Raw genomic sequence first — 17,970 nt, 5'->3', positions numbered from 1 at the left:
TAGAGGGCTGGGGCACTTTGGGGACAAGGCAAAGGCCTCTAGGGGTGGGGGGTCCTGGGGAGGGGGATTCTAGCACCTTCTCTTTTGCTGCTGGGTATCTCCTCCAAAGCTCCCAACACGGGGTCCCACCGCCCTGAACCCATGTCAGGCGGCAGAAGCCAGAGGAGGACTTAACTTGAGGGGACGCCTTTCTCCTCACACCTGCTGGCCGGAGCACTCGCCTGTGGCCCACCTGCAGCGCAGGACTCACTGTGCCCACAGGGGAGAGTAAGCGCAGAGGGAAGAGGGACACGGGGATGCCTGTGACGCCCCCTTGGCCCCACAGCCGCGGCTCTCCAGGGTCCCAGACGTGCTGTGTGGGCCGCACAGGAATCCACAGGCTGCCCGGCCTGCTGCCGCACCTCTGCGCCACCCGTCCTCCGTCCCGAGCCCCTGCGGCCACTCGCCCTCAGCCCCCCGCACCTGGCTGGGTGTGCCCTTGAGCAGCCACCGGAGCTCTGAGGCAAGAATGACAAAAGAGCCTTCGGTTCGAGTTTTATTTTAGGAACTCGTATGAAGTCACTACAAGATGAGAGACATTTCTTCTATTTAAATATTTCTAGGCAACTAGAACTCCTGATTACAGACAAAGGGAGCTTCAGATCTGCAGAGAAAGAGCTGGAACCATCAGCGTCATGTTTATGCAAACTCCATTCTCCCCGCCAAGGAGGAGAGAAGTCGGGAAGGCAGGGGAAGGGGCACCGTTGCCCCCATGCCCCTCCCCGCCTCGCCCAGGGAGGTGCTGGGGGCGGGGGGGCATGGGGAGGGGTCCCCGCACACGGCTGTCAAACAGCCAGCATGCTCCCGAGTCCAAGAACTCCCAGCCCCCCTTCCTCCTTGTCCCCCTTCCTCCAGATAATAAATAGAAGCGCCATAGTAGCCGAACGGGACCCTCTCGGCTTTAAATCGCCTGTTATGTTCGGAGTGTGCCTGGGAAATTCAACCTCAAATTGGTAAATTTATAACAGGCTCAGAAACTGTCCGTCTCCCAGGGCGAGAGCTGCAAACACACCGCTTTTCTTTGCACACTGAGCAGATGGGATTGTCCTTCTGTGTTAGACGTGCTGTGTGTGTGTGTGTGTGTGTGTGTGCGCGCGCGCGCGCGCGCACGCGCCTTCTGCCCAAGAGCAAATTAGGGACCTCCTCCCAGCATGACCAGGAGGGGGTGAGCAGGGAGGCAGCAGTGGCCTCCGTCCAGAGGGCCCCTCCGTCCGTTGCGAGCCTGGTCCGGGGGAGTCGCCGTGCTGCCTCTAAGGCGGTTCTGACAAGCATCCTCGTGTGCACGCCCGCCCGAACCCGAAGCCAGCCGTCCCAGGACACTTCCGGGGACTGAGCGACCTTGAACGTGTCTTGGAAGTTGGATTTTCTTTCTCCTGAGGAAATGATCCGACCTGGCCCCTTTCCTCCCAAACCCCAGCTTCCTGGCGTGGCGCCTCACGGAAGCCTCAATGTCCAGATGGGGTGAACGCGAGCGCGGCTCCACCAGGCTGTCCCGCCCTCGGCTGCCTGAAGGGCCAGGAGCTGCTTCTGTTTGACAAGCCTCCAGGACTGGTGAGGAGGAGGGGCTGGCTTCTGGGTGCGGTGACGATGGAGGCGTAGAGCGTGAGGGTCCCAGAGGGACCAGCCCCTGACCTGCACATCCAGAGGGAATAAAGTCCCCGCTGTGTCCCCCTCCAGGGCCGGGCGCTGAGCCCCCCGGGGCCTTGCCCCTCCGTCCTCACCTCTGGCCGAGAGCCAGGCCCCTTAGCCCTCCTCCCCTCACACCCAGACCCCCCACCTGCAAACACTTCGGCACGGAACGCTCCCCACATGGTGTGTTGTGAGCCCTGGGAAGGCAGGCCCCTGTGCCCGGTGCTGACCACACTCGGTTACTACTGGATGGAAGGACAAAGGGACAGTGGATGCAGGGGAAACCCTAGGGAGAGCACCTCTGGCCGATGGAAACTAACTCTGTCAGCGTTCGTCCACAGAGATCCAAGAATGAGGGGCCCCAGGGCCGGGGCCCAGCCTGTTGGTGAAGGTGCCCACAGTGGTTCCAACACACATTCGGAGAAAAGGCCGTGGCCCAGTGAGGTTCTGCGCTGCAGCTCCCGGGGTAGGGCGGGGGGGGGGGTGACGCTGGAGGCACGCTCCCCGCTCGGGGCTTCCTCTCTCCCCGCCACACGCATGGCTTTCTCTGAAACGCACACACCCAGCCCAGGGGCTGAGGCTGGCGATGCGCTTGCTGGTGAAGATCTCTGAGCCCGTGTGCCCAGGTGCCCAACATACGTGTTCTCGTTCCCACGCAGACACACGCGCACGGACCACGTGAAGGGCGTGCGGTTCACCAGGAGGCCGGGAGAGACAAGGATGACACAGTGGAACTCGACGGGCCTGGAGCGGGACCTCTGGGGTCTGCCGACAGCCTGAACAGGCCATGAGCCCGAGGGGGCCCCAGCTGAGCAAGGCTCTGCCCGCCCCTCCGGCCGGCTCACACTCACACCTCACTTGTATTTACACACGTGTTGCTCTATTTTTAAATTTTTCCTTGGAATGCTGTACATTCGGGCACATGTGCGATTTCCATGTCGCGGATGGGAAAATCCACAGCTAAAACTCCGCAAGTGCGCAATTACATTTCCTCGAATTACCTTCCTCACAGCACCTTCCCACAGAAGCTCTCACCCCCCCAGCCTTGCAGGAAACATCATCGCGATGTCCCGAGAGCGGTGCGACTGCTAACTGACTATTAGGAAGATGTCTCTTGCTTGCCAGAGTTGCCGTCCCGCGGAGGGCGCCCAGAGCAAAGAGAGGGACCTCCAGGGCGGAGCGCGGCTCAGGGCACTGATAACTCCGGGGACTGAAATCCTGCATCCAGAAAAGCGGACGTCTCCCCAACCTGGATCTTGACTCCCGAGATGAGTGAGCCCCCCGACTCCTCCCACAGCTGCAGGCTCAGGCAGCACGGGGACCAGCCCAGCGGGCTCGGTAGGCGAAGCTCAGACATCTGTGCACATGGGACCGGCCAGCTCGCCCCGGAGCCTGGGGTCAGGGGCGACAGGTCCCGAGGCTCTCCGATCAGCTGGGAGCAGCTCACCATACAGGGCTCCCCTCCCCCAAAGCCCGCCAAGTGCCAAGCTTCGCCTGTCAGCCTCAGGGGCAGACACCAGCCAAGGGCACGGGCTGTCACCCGCAGACACAGCCAGACCCAGGATGTGTCCTCCCCGCCGTGCTGGCACTTTCTTAGAAGGGTCTCAGCTGTTACAGGACACGTTCGCGCCGAATGAGTGGGAAGATTCTGGCCTCTGTGCCGTCCAGGCTCCCAGGACACGGGACAGGGGCTCCAAGAGGGCCACCAGGGAGCCCCGACAAGGGCCTGCTGCCCTCTTTGTAGACCGAGGCCTTCCAAGTGACATTTCCTCCATGGTGTTAAGCAAATGCCTCATCCGATATTTGCACTAAGTTGACTTTTATGATTTTTTAAGCTCCTAGGCTGGCTCAAGAAGAAATCTTTGAAAAGAAGCCTGGCTTACCGCAAAGGTCAGGGTTTGAAGACCAAACAGTGAGCTTAAGCAGCTGGGCCGGAGCACGCTTCCACCGGTGTCGTCCCGGGCAGCTTCAGCTGCTGGCCGGCAAATGGACGGGCCCCAGTGGCCACCAGCTGGTGCCTTCCCCTGGGGAGGCTCCTGAGAGCGGCGACCAGATGCCGCCACCCATGGTAAGACCCCAGTGTCACCCGTGGTAAGACCCCAGTGTCACCCAGGGCTCCCATGTGGTCTGGCACAGTCCCTTCTTCTTGTGACCTGCACATCCAGGTCACCATCCCAAGAGCCATTTACTTAGTTGGTGGACTTGCCTTCCAGAGAGAAGCCGGTCTTACCATCTGGGGTTTAACGCCACTTTTGCCGGCCTGGGCCTTCACCCGCACGCCCTGTGAGGCCGCTGCACGATCCCGTCAGCAACGCCCAGCAGCAGGTGTCCACGGAGCCCCTGATGCGTGCCTGCACCATCAGCGTCCGGACCAGCCCTGGCCGGGGGCCATCCGTTCAACCACCATGCCCATTCTACAGATGACAAACGGAGGCACGGGGACGCTAAAGCAGGTGCCCAATTTCGAAGCATGGAGGCCGGGATGGAGCCATGCCGGGAGCCTCCCAGCCTGCCTACCAGCTTCCAGCAAAGGGAGGTTCGAGTTGTCTTTGAGGGCTGAGTTTTTAAGCACATGTTTTTATGTGCTGGGATCGCCTGATGAGAACAGCAGGTTTCTGCAGAGCAGTCAAGTCCAAAGCCTGTTGAAAAGAGAGGAATAAATACGGACCCATTGCTGGGCTGGTCCCGACTGGCCCAGCTTCTGATGCCCAACCTCTTCCTCCCACACCCCAGCCTCTGACCCCACTCCGCCTCCTCCAGGTTCCTATTCTCAGCACAGCAGGTATAGCCAGACAGGCCCACCCTGGGACCCCCAGGGCCACCCTTCCCAAGCCTGCTAGGCATGGGCTCTGAGGGTGACTTCTGATGATCACATCCAGGTGGTGATAAAAGGCCGGTGTGCCCACTGGCACGCACGCACGGTGGGACAAAGCCCGGCAGGGTGCCAGGTGCAGGACCCCAGTCCGCCTGGGGAGGGGCGCTGCTCTCTTCCTGCTCTCTGTGCCCCCACTCACCGCTCCCACCCAGTTGTGCTAGAGCCCCCCTGGGCACCCAGAATGGCACCGTGCGGGCTGTTCAGCCCACCGTACCCCTGTCCCTCCCTCACCCCCCTGAGAGCGCTGGAAGCGTCCGGGGGGCAGTTCCCTCCTTGGGGGTGGGGGTGGGGGCGGGGGCGTGAGAAGTCGGGAAGACCCCAAACGAAGAGCATGCTCCTGGGAGAGGTGTGGGGAAAGAACCCATATCCCCTACGCACCCCCGGCGGCACGCGGGGGACCCGCCAGCCCCACACTCAGGCTGGGCGGGGACAGAGGCTGGGGCCGCGCCGCTGCCGCCGCCACCGCCCCCCGCGGCTGGGCGCGCCGCGCTGCCGCCCGCTGAGTCGCGGAGCCCGGGAGGCGCGGGCGCGGCGGGCGGAGTGCGGGGCGGGGCGGGGGCGCGCGGGGAGCGCGAGCGAGGACCGCGCAGGCGAGGGAGTGAGCGTGCCGGGGCGGCAGTGCGTGCGCTCCGCTGGGCGCCACAGGCTCTCCGCGCGCCGGGGACCCGCAGAGCCGCGGAGGCTGGAGTTCGGAGCGAGCCGGGCCCGCCGGGAGCGGGAGGGAAGCGGAGGCCCCCGGTGAGCGCGCCGCGAGCGCTCCGGGGCGGCGCGGGCCGGGTCGGGAGCTGCCCGGCTGGACGGCGCGCCCGCTCGCAGTCTTGCGCGCTCCCCGCCGCTCCCCGCAGCTCCCTCCGCTAAGGTCCCCGCCGGCGCCGCGCCCACCATGCGCCTCAACGGCTCGGCGCCCGGTCCCCAGGACGCGCCGGGCGCCAAACCCTTCCCGCTGCCGCCCTCCGGGATGGAGGCGGCGCTCCTAGTCCCCGGCTTCGGCAACAGCACGGGCAACGAGTCCGAGCGCTTGCGAGCGGCGCCCAGCAGCGACCTGGACGTGAACACCGACATCTACTCCAAGGTGCTGGTGACAGCCGTGTACCTGGCGCTCTTCGCGGTGGGCACGGTGGGCAACTCGGTGACGGCGTTCGCGCTGGGCCGCAAGAAGTCGCTGCAGAGCCTGCAGAGCACCGTGCATTACCACCTGGGGAGTCTGGCGCTGTCGGACCTGCTCATCCTGCTGCTGGCCATGCCCGTGGAGCTGTACAACTTCATCTGGGTGCACCACCCCTGGGCCTTCGGTGACGCCGGCTGCCGCGGCTACTACTTCCTGCGCGATGCCTGCACCTATGCCACGGCCCTCAACGTGGCCAGCCTCAGTGTGGAGCGCTACCTGGCCATCTGCCACCCCTTCAGGGCCAAGACCCTCATGTCTCGCAGCCGCACCAAGAAGTTTATCGGCGCCATCTGGCTCGCCTCGGGCCTGCTGGCCGTGCCCATGCCCTTCACCATGGGCCAGCAGAACCGCAGCGCTGACGGCCAACACCCCGGCGGCCTGGTGTGCACGCCCGTCGTGGGCACCGCCATGATCAAGGTCGTCATCCAGGTGAGAAGCCGGGTCGGAGGAGAAGGGGGGGAAGAAGTGGGATCTGGCCAGGGGGCAGGGTTGGCAGATACTCCCCACTCAGGGGTGCCTCGGGCATCTCGGGCTTCTCATTCTTTCCCTCCCCTCAAAAGTCCTTTCCAGCCTGTGTGCCCTCTGGGCCGGGAGCAAGAGGATGTCCCCAGGAGACTGTAGTCTGGTGCAGCTGGGAAGGGGATGGGGGCAGGGGGCTAGGCGCTCAGGAGCAGCCTGATCCCCTTCCCCCACCTTTCACTCCTGAGCTGCCAGATCTCACGCCCCATCTTGTGCCCTCCTATCAAAAGGGGCTGGGCCGTCAGACCACGGACATCTCAGAGGGTCCGTAGATAAGCCTCAGCTGTCCCCAAACTCCCTGAGGTTTAAAGTAAACGTGTGTGTGCTGGAGACAGCCCCCTTTGCCGGCTTCCCTGAAAGGATCTGTGGCCCCAGGAGGCTAGGTCTGTCGGTCTCTGCAGGCCAGCACTGACCTCTGCCCGACCCCCTGCGTCCAGTGCCTCCTGGCTGCCCTGCCCCCACTCACACTTGGAGCTATAGCCAAACCTGCTGCCACCTGGGACTGGTTCCATAGTTAAGCCTCAGTATTCCCATCTGTGAACCGGGTAACCCCAGCCCGACCTCCGGCGGTAGAAGATTCAGGAGAAAGTGCGTGGGAAGCACTCGGTTCCTGGCTCGGGGAAATGCTCAGAAGCACAATTTCGGTGCTGGTAATGACAAAGTTGCTTCTGCTGGGAAGATCCTGAGGTATTTGTGCGTGGTGGCAGGTGGGGGACCATTGTGAGGTGGACAACACGGGAGCCAAGTGCCCGACAGCCCTCTGAGGGTCTGAGCAAGGTGCCACGGGAGCCCAGGCGGGAGCCCTCCCTGGGGACCAGCTAGGACAAGGCATCCTGGCAGGGTCGGGCACCGCAGGATGGAGAGAAGGCTTCACCTGGGCAAGGGCCCTGTGTGGAAGGAAGTCCAGGCAGAGATGCCACTTTGGACGGTGTTGTGGCCCTAGGACCGGGTGGCTGTGGAGGTGCAGGGTGGGACGGAGGTGAAGGGTCTGGGAGGGCAGAGCCAAGGAGGCGGCCAGGGTGCCCCGTGCCCATCTGGCCATCCTTTCCCGCCTCTGACCAGGGTTCCTGCTGGAAGCAGGACGGTGGGCTGGGGTGGGGGCCGTCCACGCATCACTCCCCAGGCTGCAGCTTATGGCCACAGGGTCCCCTGCGTGCCAAGGAACCCACCCCCAGCCGCGCGTCGCAGGGAGGTTCGTAGAGCCCGGCTGCCTGCCTGTGATGCCGTCCCTGCGCTGGAGGCAAAGCCACACGGGGCCGCGTGCGACGAGCTGTGGGAAACTGTCTTCCCGAGGCCTCAGAGGGCCGAGCTGTCTCCCTTGCTCCTGTCTCTGACCAGCTGTGCAGGGGCCTCCCCTGAGCTGCGCGGGCTGGGGGGCCCAGTGGCCACACCCCTGCCTCCGAAGGTGTCGTGAGGCAGGCTGGGCTCAGCAGCTCAGGTCGCTGGCACTCGCCGCCCACGCGGCAGCTGCCTCTGCTCTGACCCCTGCCCCTGCCCTGGGCTCCCAAGGGCTTGGCCAGGAGCAGGCGGGTTTGAATCCTCCAAAACAAGCCACGGTGGCGTGAGCACAGCCCCCCGAAGCAGCCTCTCCCCACTCTGGCTTCCTCTCCGTCGGCCCCTGTGATCAGACATCTAGGTGACACCGCTTCACCCCCCACAGGGCTGTCCCCCGAGTCCCTGGGCTCGAGGCAGGGACACTGGCAGAGCCCAGGGCGCATCCTGGCGGACGTCTGCAGCAGCCCCCCTTCCGCGCCCACAGGCCCCGCCTTCACTAAACACTCGCTGTGGCCCGACGCCCTCAGAGACCGGACAGTCCATCTCCCCTGAAGGCCCCAGGCTCCAGCTGTCTTCCCTCTGGGCGGCCGGCCGTGAGCGGCTCCCAGGAGTGTGGCTGGGGCCTCACCACCGTCCCCGCTCCCTTCTGCACACCCTGCTCCAGCTCAGGAGAGGGGCTCCAGGTTCGCGTCCCCCATCTGGGCTTTGGGGCCCCTGGGCAGGTCGGGGCGAACGTTGCTGGTTTCAAGCAGTGATGCTTGACGGGGGGGGGGGGGGGGGGGGGGCCGGCGGGCTCGGGTCTGGGGGTGCCCCCTCCCCCCGCCCGCGCTCGAAGGGGGGGGGGGGGGGTCAGCTGCCAGCCCCCCTGTCCACAAGGGCCCCTCCTGGGCACTGGCCTGCGGGAGTCCAGTTTAGAAATGAGGGGACCTGGGATCGGATTTCCGAGCGACTCTGAATAGTCACCGCTGAAAGCAGCTGCGCCATCTCTGGGTGTGTCGCCTGGAGCTGGGCCAAGCAGAGCCTGTCAGAGGGCAGGGCAAGGCCCAGGCCAGCCGAGGCCCCAGACCCTGAGCCCCAAGTTGACAGGGTAGCTGGAAGGAGGAGCCCACGGGGCCTTCTGCCTTCCCTTGTCCGGGCTGTCCTCTGACCCCCGGAGGGTGTCGATTCTGTCTTTCCGACAGACTGTGGGTCACAGCGAAGACTTCCTGCCCCTGAGGGGTCTTCTCACTAGAAAGCCCCTCTAAGAAACAGCACCACCCATCGTGCGCTCGGTGCACCGTCTCCCTGGGGCGCACACAGTCCCCACAAGGGCCCTGCCCGTATGGGTCAGCCCACACGGGTCGTGTTTGATCCCTCTGCGGCCCTGCCCGGTCCCCTGCTCTGACCTCAGGCACCACGTGGATCCCGTCACCCCGGGCTCTCTGTGGCTGGCTTTGGGGTGGGTTGGGGGCAGGGTTCATGTCCATCCCCCCAGCGAACCTGCAGTGTGACCAGAGACCAGCGGCGGCAGAGACCTGGAGGGCCTGAGCGTCAGTTCAGACCTGACTCGGCCAGATGCTCGCCCGGCTTCGTGATCCCGGTGGCCCCCAGCCCGGACCCAGGACTCTGCCTGCCCCAGGGCGGTTGACATCCTGGTCGCCAGCTCTGGCCTGGTTCTAGCCGCAGCTCCTAGATGTCTGCTCTGCCCTGGTGTGCTCTCATTTTCCCAGTTAAAGGAGGAGAGTAGGGGAGGAGCTGACCCCTTCCAGTCCAGTGTTGTAAAACCCGGGGGGCTGTGTCCGCGCGTGTGCAAACACACGGACGCACACGCAGGAGCACGTACGTAGACATGCATGTGAGCGCGTGGACACACAGAGACACACAGAGACGCAACACAGACAGAGGAGACCCACATGTGCGCACACACAGATGGAGAAGCACGCACACACAGCTTGTGCGCGACCAGGTTCCCGAGCAGCACCCCGTCCGTGTCGTAGGCTGTCTCTGCTGCTCAGTTAACAGAAGGGGGTCTGGGAGGTCCCGTCTTTTCTGTCAGAAGTGCGGAGGCCTCCGTGCCACTCGGCGCATGGGATGTGGGAGACGGAGGCACATGGTGGGCAGGAGAGAGAAGGTCAGAGTCTAGACTTCCCTAACAGGTGCCCTTAGCACTGACCCCCAGGGTCAGGGTCACCCCCAGCCCTCGGTGTTGAGGGGCACGGTTGGGCAGAATCCCAGAGCCCCACACTAGTCCTCATGTGGGGCCCAGTCCGGCAAACGTCCGTGGGGACGGTAGGGCTTTGTCTCTGCTGAGACCTGAATCTGCTCTTTTCTCAGTAAATTTAGTCTTCGTGATGCTCAAACCCATGGTCACGCATTTCCACCCAGGGAGCACATGAGCTCTGGGAACAGAGACAGAGGGCACCTCGGAGCCTCCCCAGGGCAGAACGGCCCCTCCACACACCAGCGGTGCCCAGGTGAGGGCAGGGGTGGGGGAGCCGAGGGCAGGGGCGGCGTGGCCTCACACCACCGTGAAAGGTGGAGGCCTGGGTGGCCCGCACCAGCTGGTGTCGCTCTCTGCCAACACTTCTGGTTATGATTTCGGGCTCCTGGGGCTCCCTGCTTCTGTCCTTCTCAGACGGAAGTGCTCCTGGTGGGTTTGGGCCCGGGCTCGGGGGCAGCTGGCCACCCTGGGCAGGGGGCGTCCTTTCGCCCCCAGAGCTGAGCCAGGGGCACGGGGGAGGGGGAGGAGCTGGTGCCCCACACCACCCGCCCGGGGTCCGCGGGCTCTGTGACACTCGGCCCTTAGAGTCTCATGCGACTCCACGGACAGAGGCGGCAGGGTCCATCTCCACTGAGCGGAAGAAAAATGGTTCCACTAGAGTCGGACCATGAGTCATTTTCTCAGGATTTCCGTCTGGTGGCACCTTAGTTCTCCACTCCTTTCCCTGCCGGTGAACTGCAGGTAGCGGCCCGACCTCAGTGACGCGGGCACTCGTCAGTAACGTTCGGCAAGCCATAGGGTCCCCACAAAACAGACATCGTCGAGGGGAGGGCACCCCCCCCCGAATGGCTCCCCACTGGCGCCGTCGTGTACCGAGGCCCGAGGACAATGCAGCCCTGCCCCCAGCACAGAGCCTCCTTCCCGTGCCTGAGTCTCCTGGCTGGACGGACTTTCTGGACTCCCGGCACACCCAGCCCTGAGAGTGGAGCCCGGCCACGGGCATTAGACCCAGAGCACAGAGCACCACGCCTGTGTTCCAAAGAGATGCTGGCCCAGAAGGGGAGACCACCGTGAGGTCCGTGGCAGGGGCAGTCGCCAAACCCAGGCACCGTCCACGGTGAGACGATGAGGCTGCGTCGCTGTGGGGCGTGGGTTCCCATTTGGAGAGTTGTGCTGCCCCTCTATAAGAGACTGTCCTTGTCCCAGGACAAAGTCCATCCCAGGGTGCCGTCCTCACTGCAGGGTGGGCCCAGCGGGGCACCTGGGGGCCATCCTCACTCCCGGGGAGAGTCTCCTGGACGGGGACAGGCGGGCCCACTCGGGGTGTCGGGGAGCCTCTGTCTGTCTCCACCGGAGAAAGAGCAGCCAGGCACCCCATCTGGTCTCCTCGGGGTTCGTGTTGGAGCAGAAAACAGGATCCAAAACCTTTCTTTCTTGTTTTCTGTTTTGGTGAAAGGTACATAGCATGAAATTTACCATTTCAGCACAACCATCCTGACTCCTGTCCCCAGAACGTGGCCATCGTTTGAAACAGCGAGCGCTGACCCCGTCAGACCCTGCCCGCCCCTCCCGCCCCAGCCCCTGCACGCACTCTACTCTCTGTGCCTAGATTCCTGGCCCTGCCTGCGGGCTCTGCAGCCCGTCTGTGGGCTTCGCTGACAGCCAGAGTGTCCACGACGAACCCTCTATGCCAAGCAGGGACAGCAGCCTCAGAAGGCCGCCCGAGACACGCTTCCCACTGCAGGACGTTCTGGAAACGCCAAAGCGACAGACAGATTCGTGGCTGAGGGGCCAGGGGTGGGGTTGATATTGGGCCATGAGTGTTCTGCACCTCAGTTGTGGTGGTGGTAACATGGCTGGGTGTTTACGACAAGCTGTGGACTGAGGGCTCCTTTAGGGAACGTGAACTATTATGTCTCTTTGAGTCTGTCGGAAACGAGCGTGAAGCGCACCAAGGCCTCATCCCATAAAGGCTCCGTGGGGCGGCCAGGTCCCCTCTTTGGCGGGCCTCTGGGGCCTGCACGGCCATCCTGGGGACTCGATGGCCCACGAGGTCCAGAGGGGTCCTGGGAACGTTCGTGGGGAGCTCCAAGCCTCCAGCAGCACTGTCTCCCCTCCACTCAGCCCCCGGGAAGGCCTGAGTCCTACAGCCATCGTCCGATGTTGCTGGGCTCCCAGCCGTGGGCTCTGCCCAGCGCCCTGCACCCCTGCTGTTCCCCAGCCGCACCCCAACATTCGGGCCAACCCAGCCAGGTGCCGTCCCGGGTGGAAACACCAGGTCCCACCTGGAAGCCGAGGCCGGAGAGGGCAGGGCACGCGAGCCAGACCTGGTGCCCCATGGTGGGGCCACTGACCTGCAGCCTCACTCTGCGCCCTTGGAGGACGTCACACGTCAGCACCTGCAGCTCCATCGACCTTCTGGGCTGGTGTGGGGGCGGGGAAGGGGGGAGGGGAGCGTCCGTGCTGCTGGGGAGCGGGCGCCTTGGGGACGGTCATCAGCAGCACGGTGGCCTCAGCATGGGCCAGCGGCCAGACCCCAGGCCCGTCACATAACCTGGTGCGTCCTTTTGCCCCCAGAGCCAAGCCGGGGTTGGGGGAGAGGGGGAGAGTTGGTGCCCCATACCCACCCGGCCCGCTGCCGGCCGACAGCCGGGGTTGTTGACCTCGAGGCTTGGGGTCGTCATACCCTCAAGGTGCCTTGGATGGCTCTGGGCGCCCAGTGAGGGCTCCGTGACCCGCACACAGCAGTGAGGTAGCCACGCGTGGGGGAGACCCGGCCCTCTGGTTTGGGACCCCCCTCCTAGGGCCAGGAGCTGTTCCCTGTCATCCACGGGCAGGGTCCTGCAGGAAACCCTTTATTTCAAAATTGACACCTGGTAAAAATCACTTCTCTTCTTTTTTTATTTTTCTTTTTTGAGAGAGGGACGGTGAGAGGGAGCATGAGATGGGGGAAGGTCACAGGGAGAAGCAGACTCCCCGTGGAGCTGGGAGCCCGATGCGGGACTCGATCCTGAAATCCCAGGATCATGACCTGCGCCGAAGGCAGCCGCCCAACCAACTGAGCCACCCGGGCGCCCCTCACTTCCCTCCTATCGACTTCTGAGTTCAGGCGCACACGTAGAGCCGCATGACCCCCCACCCCCACCCCTGGAGGGTCGAGGTCAGTCTTGTCGCCCCCACGCTTCCTCTCATGCTGCTGCTCTGGGGTCAGCCCCGGCCCTGCTCCTGGAAACGGGGATCTCATGTCCCCGCCGGGCGCCTCTTCCAGGACATCTCGGGAACGGAGCCTCTGCGGCCTGAGCAGGTGCGAGTGAAGCTGATGCCATACCCAGTGGCAGGAGTTTGCGCGACCGCAAGTCCTCCTTTCTCCCGAGTGAACGCGTGGGAGCCCGACGGCCGGGTCCCCCAGGAAGTGCGTTCAGCCTTCTGGGAAGCTGCCAAGCTTTTCCGAAGTGGCGGTGCCGTGCTGAGTGTCCGCAGCCTCGTGGAAGGATGAGGGGCCCCGCCTCCTCGCTGGCACCCACCACAGTCGGTTTTCAGTTTTCTGCTCGTTTTCACTCAGCTGTCCCGGGGGCGTGCGGCGGGACCCTGTCGTGGCTTGACTTGCCTTTCCCTGATGGCGGGTGACTTGGGGCGCCTCCCTTCTCTGCCAAAGTCAGCCCGTAGTTTGCCCAATTGTTAAACTGACTTGCTTTCTTCCGGTTGAATTCGGAAAGTTTTTAAAATATATTCTGCCTGCGAGTCCGTCGTCCAGATACGTGATTTGTGGATAGTCTCTGCCCCTCTGGGGCGGGTCTTTGCGTTTTCCCGAACTTGCACGTCCCCGAGGACCACTGATTCTGACGGAGTGCAGCCTCTCCGACTGTGGCGCGGACGCTGCCTTCGGGGCTGTGTCTAGGAATTCCCAGGGACCTTCCTCCTGCCACCTTCCGCGGTCTTTACGGGTTCACGTCTCACATTTAGGGTTCTGACCTGTCTGGAGTTCATTTCTCTATAGAGCGTGAGATGCGGGCGCTTTCTCCATATGTACGTGTCCATGGGGCCAGCGCTGTTCACGAACAGACGGTCTTTCCTGCACTAAAGCTTTTTGGCGCCTGAATCACAGGCTGCCCGTCCTCCCGCACGGCCCTGCCCGGACCCCCCCGGTCTGCGCGTCTGCACTGGCCCTGCTCTCACACTTCAGGAAGCTCGTTCTGAATCAGCTTGGCTAATTTCATCCCTTCACTGTCTACGTAAATCTCAGAATCAGCTTTTAAATATCCACAAAATAGCACTGGGGTTTGGGTTTGGATTGGGTCAGCGTGTCTGTGGTGGTGGGGAGACTTGCCGTCTTCACCCTGGGACCTCCAGTCCCCGAGGACGCTGTGTGTCTCCTCCGGGTTGGGTCCCCTTTGCCGTCCTTGGTGCTGGCCCCCAGCACACAGATCCCAGTACACTCACGTTTGGGGGATTGTTTTTCTGTTACCAGGCCTTCGTGGCTGGCATTTGGGGGTGTGATCGGGTTTCACACGCTGATGTGTCTTGCAACCGTGCTGAGCACACTAACGAACTCTACAAATTATTTTGTAGGTTCCCTGGGATCTTCTGTGCAGGCAGTCGTGTTGTCTGTGAATAAAGTTTTATTTCTTCCTTTCCACTCTGTCTACCTTTAATTTCCTCTTATCGCCGCGTCGCTCCAGCTGTGACTTGCAGCACGACATGTCATCAGAGTGGAAGAGAAAACTTCCTGGCCTTGTTCCCGATCTTAGAGAGAAAGTGTTCATACTTTCCAATCAAATATGAGGTTTTTGTTTATTTAAGTTTTTAATGGAGGCCATTTATCGGATTACGGAGTCACGAATGGATGTAGAATTTTGTTCAGTGCTTTTCCTGCGCCTGTTGGTGTGGCCATGTGGTTTTCCTTCCGTAGTTAACACAGTGAATTACATCGGTTAATTTTTTGTTGTGGCAAAGTGCGTAGAGCGTGCAATTACCATTCCAGCCATTTTTAAGTGTACAGAGCAGTGGCACTAGACATGTTCACATTGCTGTGGGACCGTCCCCACCACCTGTGTCCAGCACGCCTTCACCTCCCCATCCCCATGAAAGAACCCATCCCCTGCCACCCCTCCCCCGGCCCGGAGACCACCATTCTGCCTCTGTCTCTGTGGACCTGACGACTCTGGGGACCTTGTCTCAGTGGAAAATGTTACTAGTTTTCACTGCTGGTCCAGCCTCACATTTCTAGCACAGGCCGCACCTGGCCATGCGTTGTCCTTTGTATATGTTGCCGCTTTTGATTTAATATTTGTTGGAATTTTTGTGTCTATGCTCACGAGAGATATGGGTCTTTAGTTTTATTTTCTTGTGTGTCTTTGTCTGGTTTCGGTGTCAGGGTCATGCTGGCCTCGTAGAATGGCTTAGGAAGTACTGGCTCCTCTTCTGTTTCCTGGAAGCGATCATCTGTCTTCCTTAAAGGGTTGGTATCGTTCCCCAGTGACTCCGTCTGGGCCAGGAGTTTTGTCAGAAGGTTCCCAGCTGTGAACTCTGTTCCTTTCATGGGCACAGAGAGGTTCCGTGTTGTGCATCTGCTGGAGCAAGTTCTGGCAACTTGTGTCTTTTAAGGAACTGGTCTGTGTTATCTAAGTCGTCCCCTGTGGGGGCATGGAGCTGGTGGCATTCCTGTCACCCCTAGGCTGCCCACGGGTCCTGTGACCCCCTGTTCTCTCATTCCTGGTACTGGTGACCCGTGCACCCTCTTTCCCCTGGTCCACACGCTGGGGGTTTACCAGTATTATTATTCTTTTTCGAATAACCAACTTTCAGTTTCCTGAATTTTTTTCTGTTGTCTTTCTGCTTTCAGTTTTATTTATTTATGCTCCCATCTTCATTTCCTTTTCATGCTTGGTTTGGATTTAATTTGTTCTCAGCTCCCTGAATTTCTTAAGGTGGAAGCTTGGAGTATTGACTCGGGGCCTTTGTTCTTTTATAGGTTAAACATTGAATGCTATAAATTCCCTCCTAAGTGCTGCTTTAGTAACGTTTCAAGATTTTTGCAACGTATTCTGATTCAGGTCAAGATATTTTGTCGTTTCTCCTGGGACTCCCGCTGGTCTTTGGACTGTTGAGAATCATGTTGCTTAATTTCCAAATGTTGACAGCATTTGTCATTGATTCGTAATTCCTTATGCTTAGAGAACACACCAGTGTGACTTCAGTTCCCTGAAGGAGTTCAGGCCTGTCTGGCGGCTCAGAGTCGCAGTCTGTGCCGGGGATAATGTGTGCGTCAGGACACTGCTTGCTCTGTCCGGCGTATCGCTCTCTGGGGGTCACTTTGGTTCATAACCTTGTATCATCTCGTTCTAAAACTTCCATTGGTTCTTTCGATGTCGTTTCTTTTCATCTTTGAAGAACTTGCATGTTTCTATTCATTTCAAGAGATTTGCCTTTATCTTGAAGAGCACAGTGCCTGCACCTGTTCCAAAGTCCTCTCCTAGAGTCCCACCATCTGAGTCTCTCCGAGAGCAGTCTGTATGGTCTTTTCCGTGAGAGTTGGTCCTATTTTCCTGGTTCTTCCCATAATAAGTCATCTACAGTTACGTTCTGAACACTTTGGATGTTGCTGCGTTATTTTAGGTGATCTAGAATGCTCTGGAGAATGTCGGTGTTTTTAGTGGCTTCTTTGGGTAGTGAGCCCAGGTGGAGCAGCCTGATCTGCCTCCCTGTCTGGTGGTGGCTCCACCATCAGTGCCGTTTGCAAACCCTCTGTAGTGCTGTCCTGCTCTTCCCCAGGAGCACACGGCTCCAGGTTTTGTCCTGGTCCTGGGAGGTGGTTTATGTCACAGTGCAGTTTTCAGGTCCTTCCTTTACCCCAGTTCTCTAGGTATGTTCCACACATTGGCAGGCGAAGGATAAGCCCGGGATTCATGTCAATTCATGCATGGAATTGGGGGGTCCCCTTTCCAGCTCTCTCCTTGCTGAAATTTCCTCCCATGCTCTCCAGTTTCCAGAGATTCTTTTCTTAGCCTTCTGACGGGGAAGCCAGAATACTCCATTTTATTTCCTCAACTACCTGTTTTTGGAATACCTGTCTGTATTTGTTCTTCTGATGGCTGCTCTGGGGCTGTAAACACGCACCCTTAATTCATCAAAGTCCAACAAGAATTCGCCTTGTACCTGTTCACACCTGATATTTCCCACTTCCTGTTGCTACCTTGAGGGCTGTTTTAACCAATTGCTTTTTTCTTTTCCTTATCAGTGGGTCACATTTCCCTGTTACTTTGCATATCTAGTATTTTTTTATTTATACTAAATGCTGTAGATGGTGCGTTGAAGAGACTCTGTGTTCTGTTATGTTCCTTTGAAGAGTGTTGACTCTTACTTTTGTAGGCCTTCAGCTGCAAACCCACCACCCTGGTTTACACCTCACCCACGCAGCTTTCTGGAAAGCCCAAGCCCTTCTAACTTGGGAGGACTCAACTCTAGTTTCAGTGTCCCCTGCGGGGGTTTGCTTCGAGGTTTAGGTGGGAGCGTCTAGAGGAGGCCTCCCTCTAGGGCACAGAGCTCATTCCTTGGATGTGGCCCCCTGGCATGTCAGCGGGACACTTGGTGTGTGAATGAGGCCCCTGCCCTCCAGTGCTGTCAGAACGCCAGCCACAGGCCACAACCAATCAGGGTTTCGGTCTGTGTACACAGCGCACCAACATGGAGGCCATGGAGAACCCCTCACGGGCTTCTGAGGACCCCCCCACACTGAGGGCCCCCTCTCAAGTGCCTTCTCTGCAGATTAGATTCAAACTGCTCTGTGGCCCCAGCTTCTAAGTTCTGCCTCCTCAGCCGGAGTAGCCTTGCCGTGCCCGGACCGCAGCTCCTCATGTTACAATCCAGAAAATGTCCCCAAGGAGAGAAACGGGGGATGGTGGGCTCATGTTGTGACTTTCCCTGCTCTCGCCCACCACGGTCTTGCACGGTGGCTCATCCTGTGTCTGAAAACAACCGCTGGAGCATTGGGTACAATTTCACGTTGTTTATGACAAGAGAGTTAGTCCAGTAACCCAAGCGGGAGTCAGCCCTGGATTTTAAACACTGCCTGTTTCCAAAAACATCTGAGACAGTTTATGATAGAAGACTTTGCTTCAAAGGAACTATTAAAACAAAGGTGCAGCAGTATGCCCAGCAAGGAAGCAGAGTCCTCCTAGAGACGGGAGGGTGGAGAGCGCCTCTGGGCTTGCGTAAATCTCACACTGAAGCTTACGAGACGGGGTGACATTATTTGGACTCAAACTT

General features: G+C 60.5%; 1 protein-coding gene across 1 annotated transcript in view; it reads left to right on the top strand.

The window, feature by feature from the left end:
- Positions 1 to 5,426: 5,426 nt before the first annotated feature.
- The window catches only part of LOC111141940 (neurotensin receptor 1), a 39,547-nt gene continuing 27,003 nt past the window's right edge, over positions 5,427 to 17,970 (top strand). Inside the window, exon 1 of the mRNA XM_022494817.1 lies at positions 5,427 to 6,140. Within this exon, the coding sequence (XP_022350525.1) occupies positions 5,427 to 6,140 (714 nt within the window). The remainder of the gene's footprint in view (positions 6,141 to 17,970) is intronic.

Source organism: Enhydra lutris, unplaced genomic scaffold, assembly GCF_002288905.1.
Source record: "Enhydra lutris kenyoni isolate GAN:26980312 unplaced genomic scaffold, ASM228890v2 scaffoldscaffold6, whole genome shotgun sequence".
Lineage (NCBI taxonomy): Eukaryota > Metazoa > Chordata > Mammalia > Carnivora > Mustelidae > Enhydra > Enhydra lutris.
The sequence above is the reverse complement of the archived record's forward strand: the minus strand, read 5'-3'. Positions and strand labels throughout refer to the sequence as shown.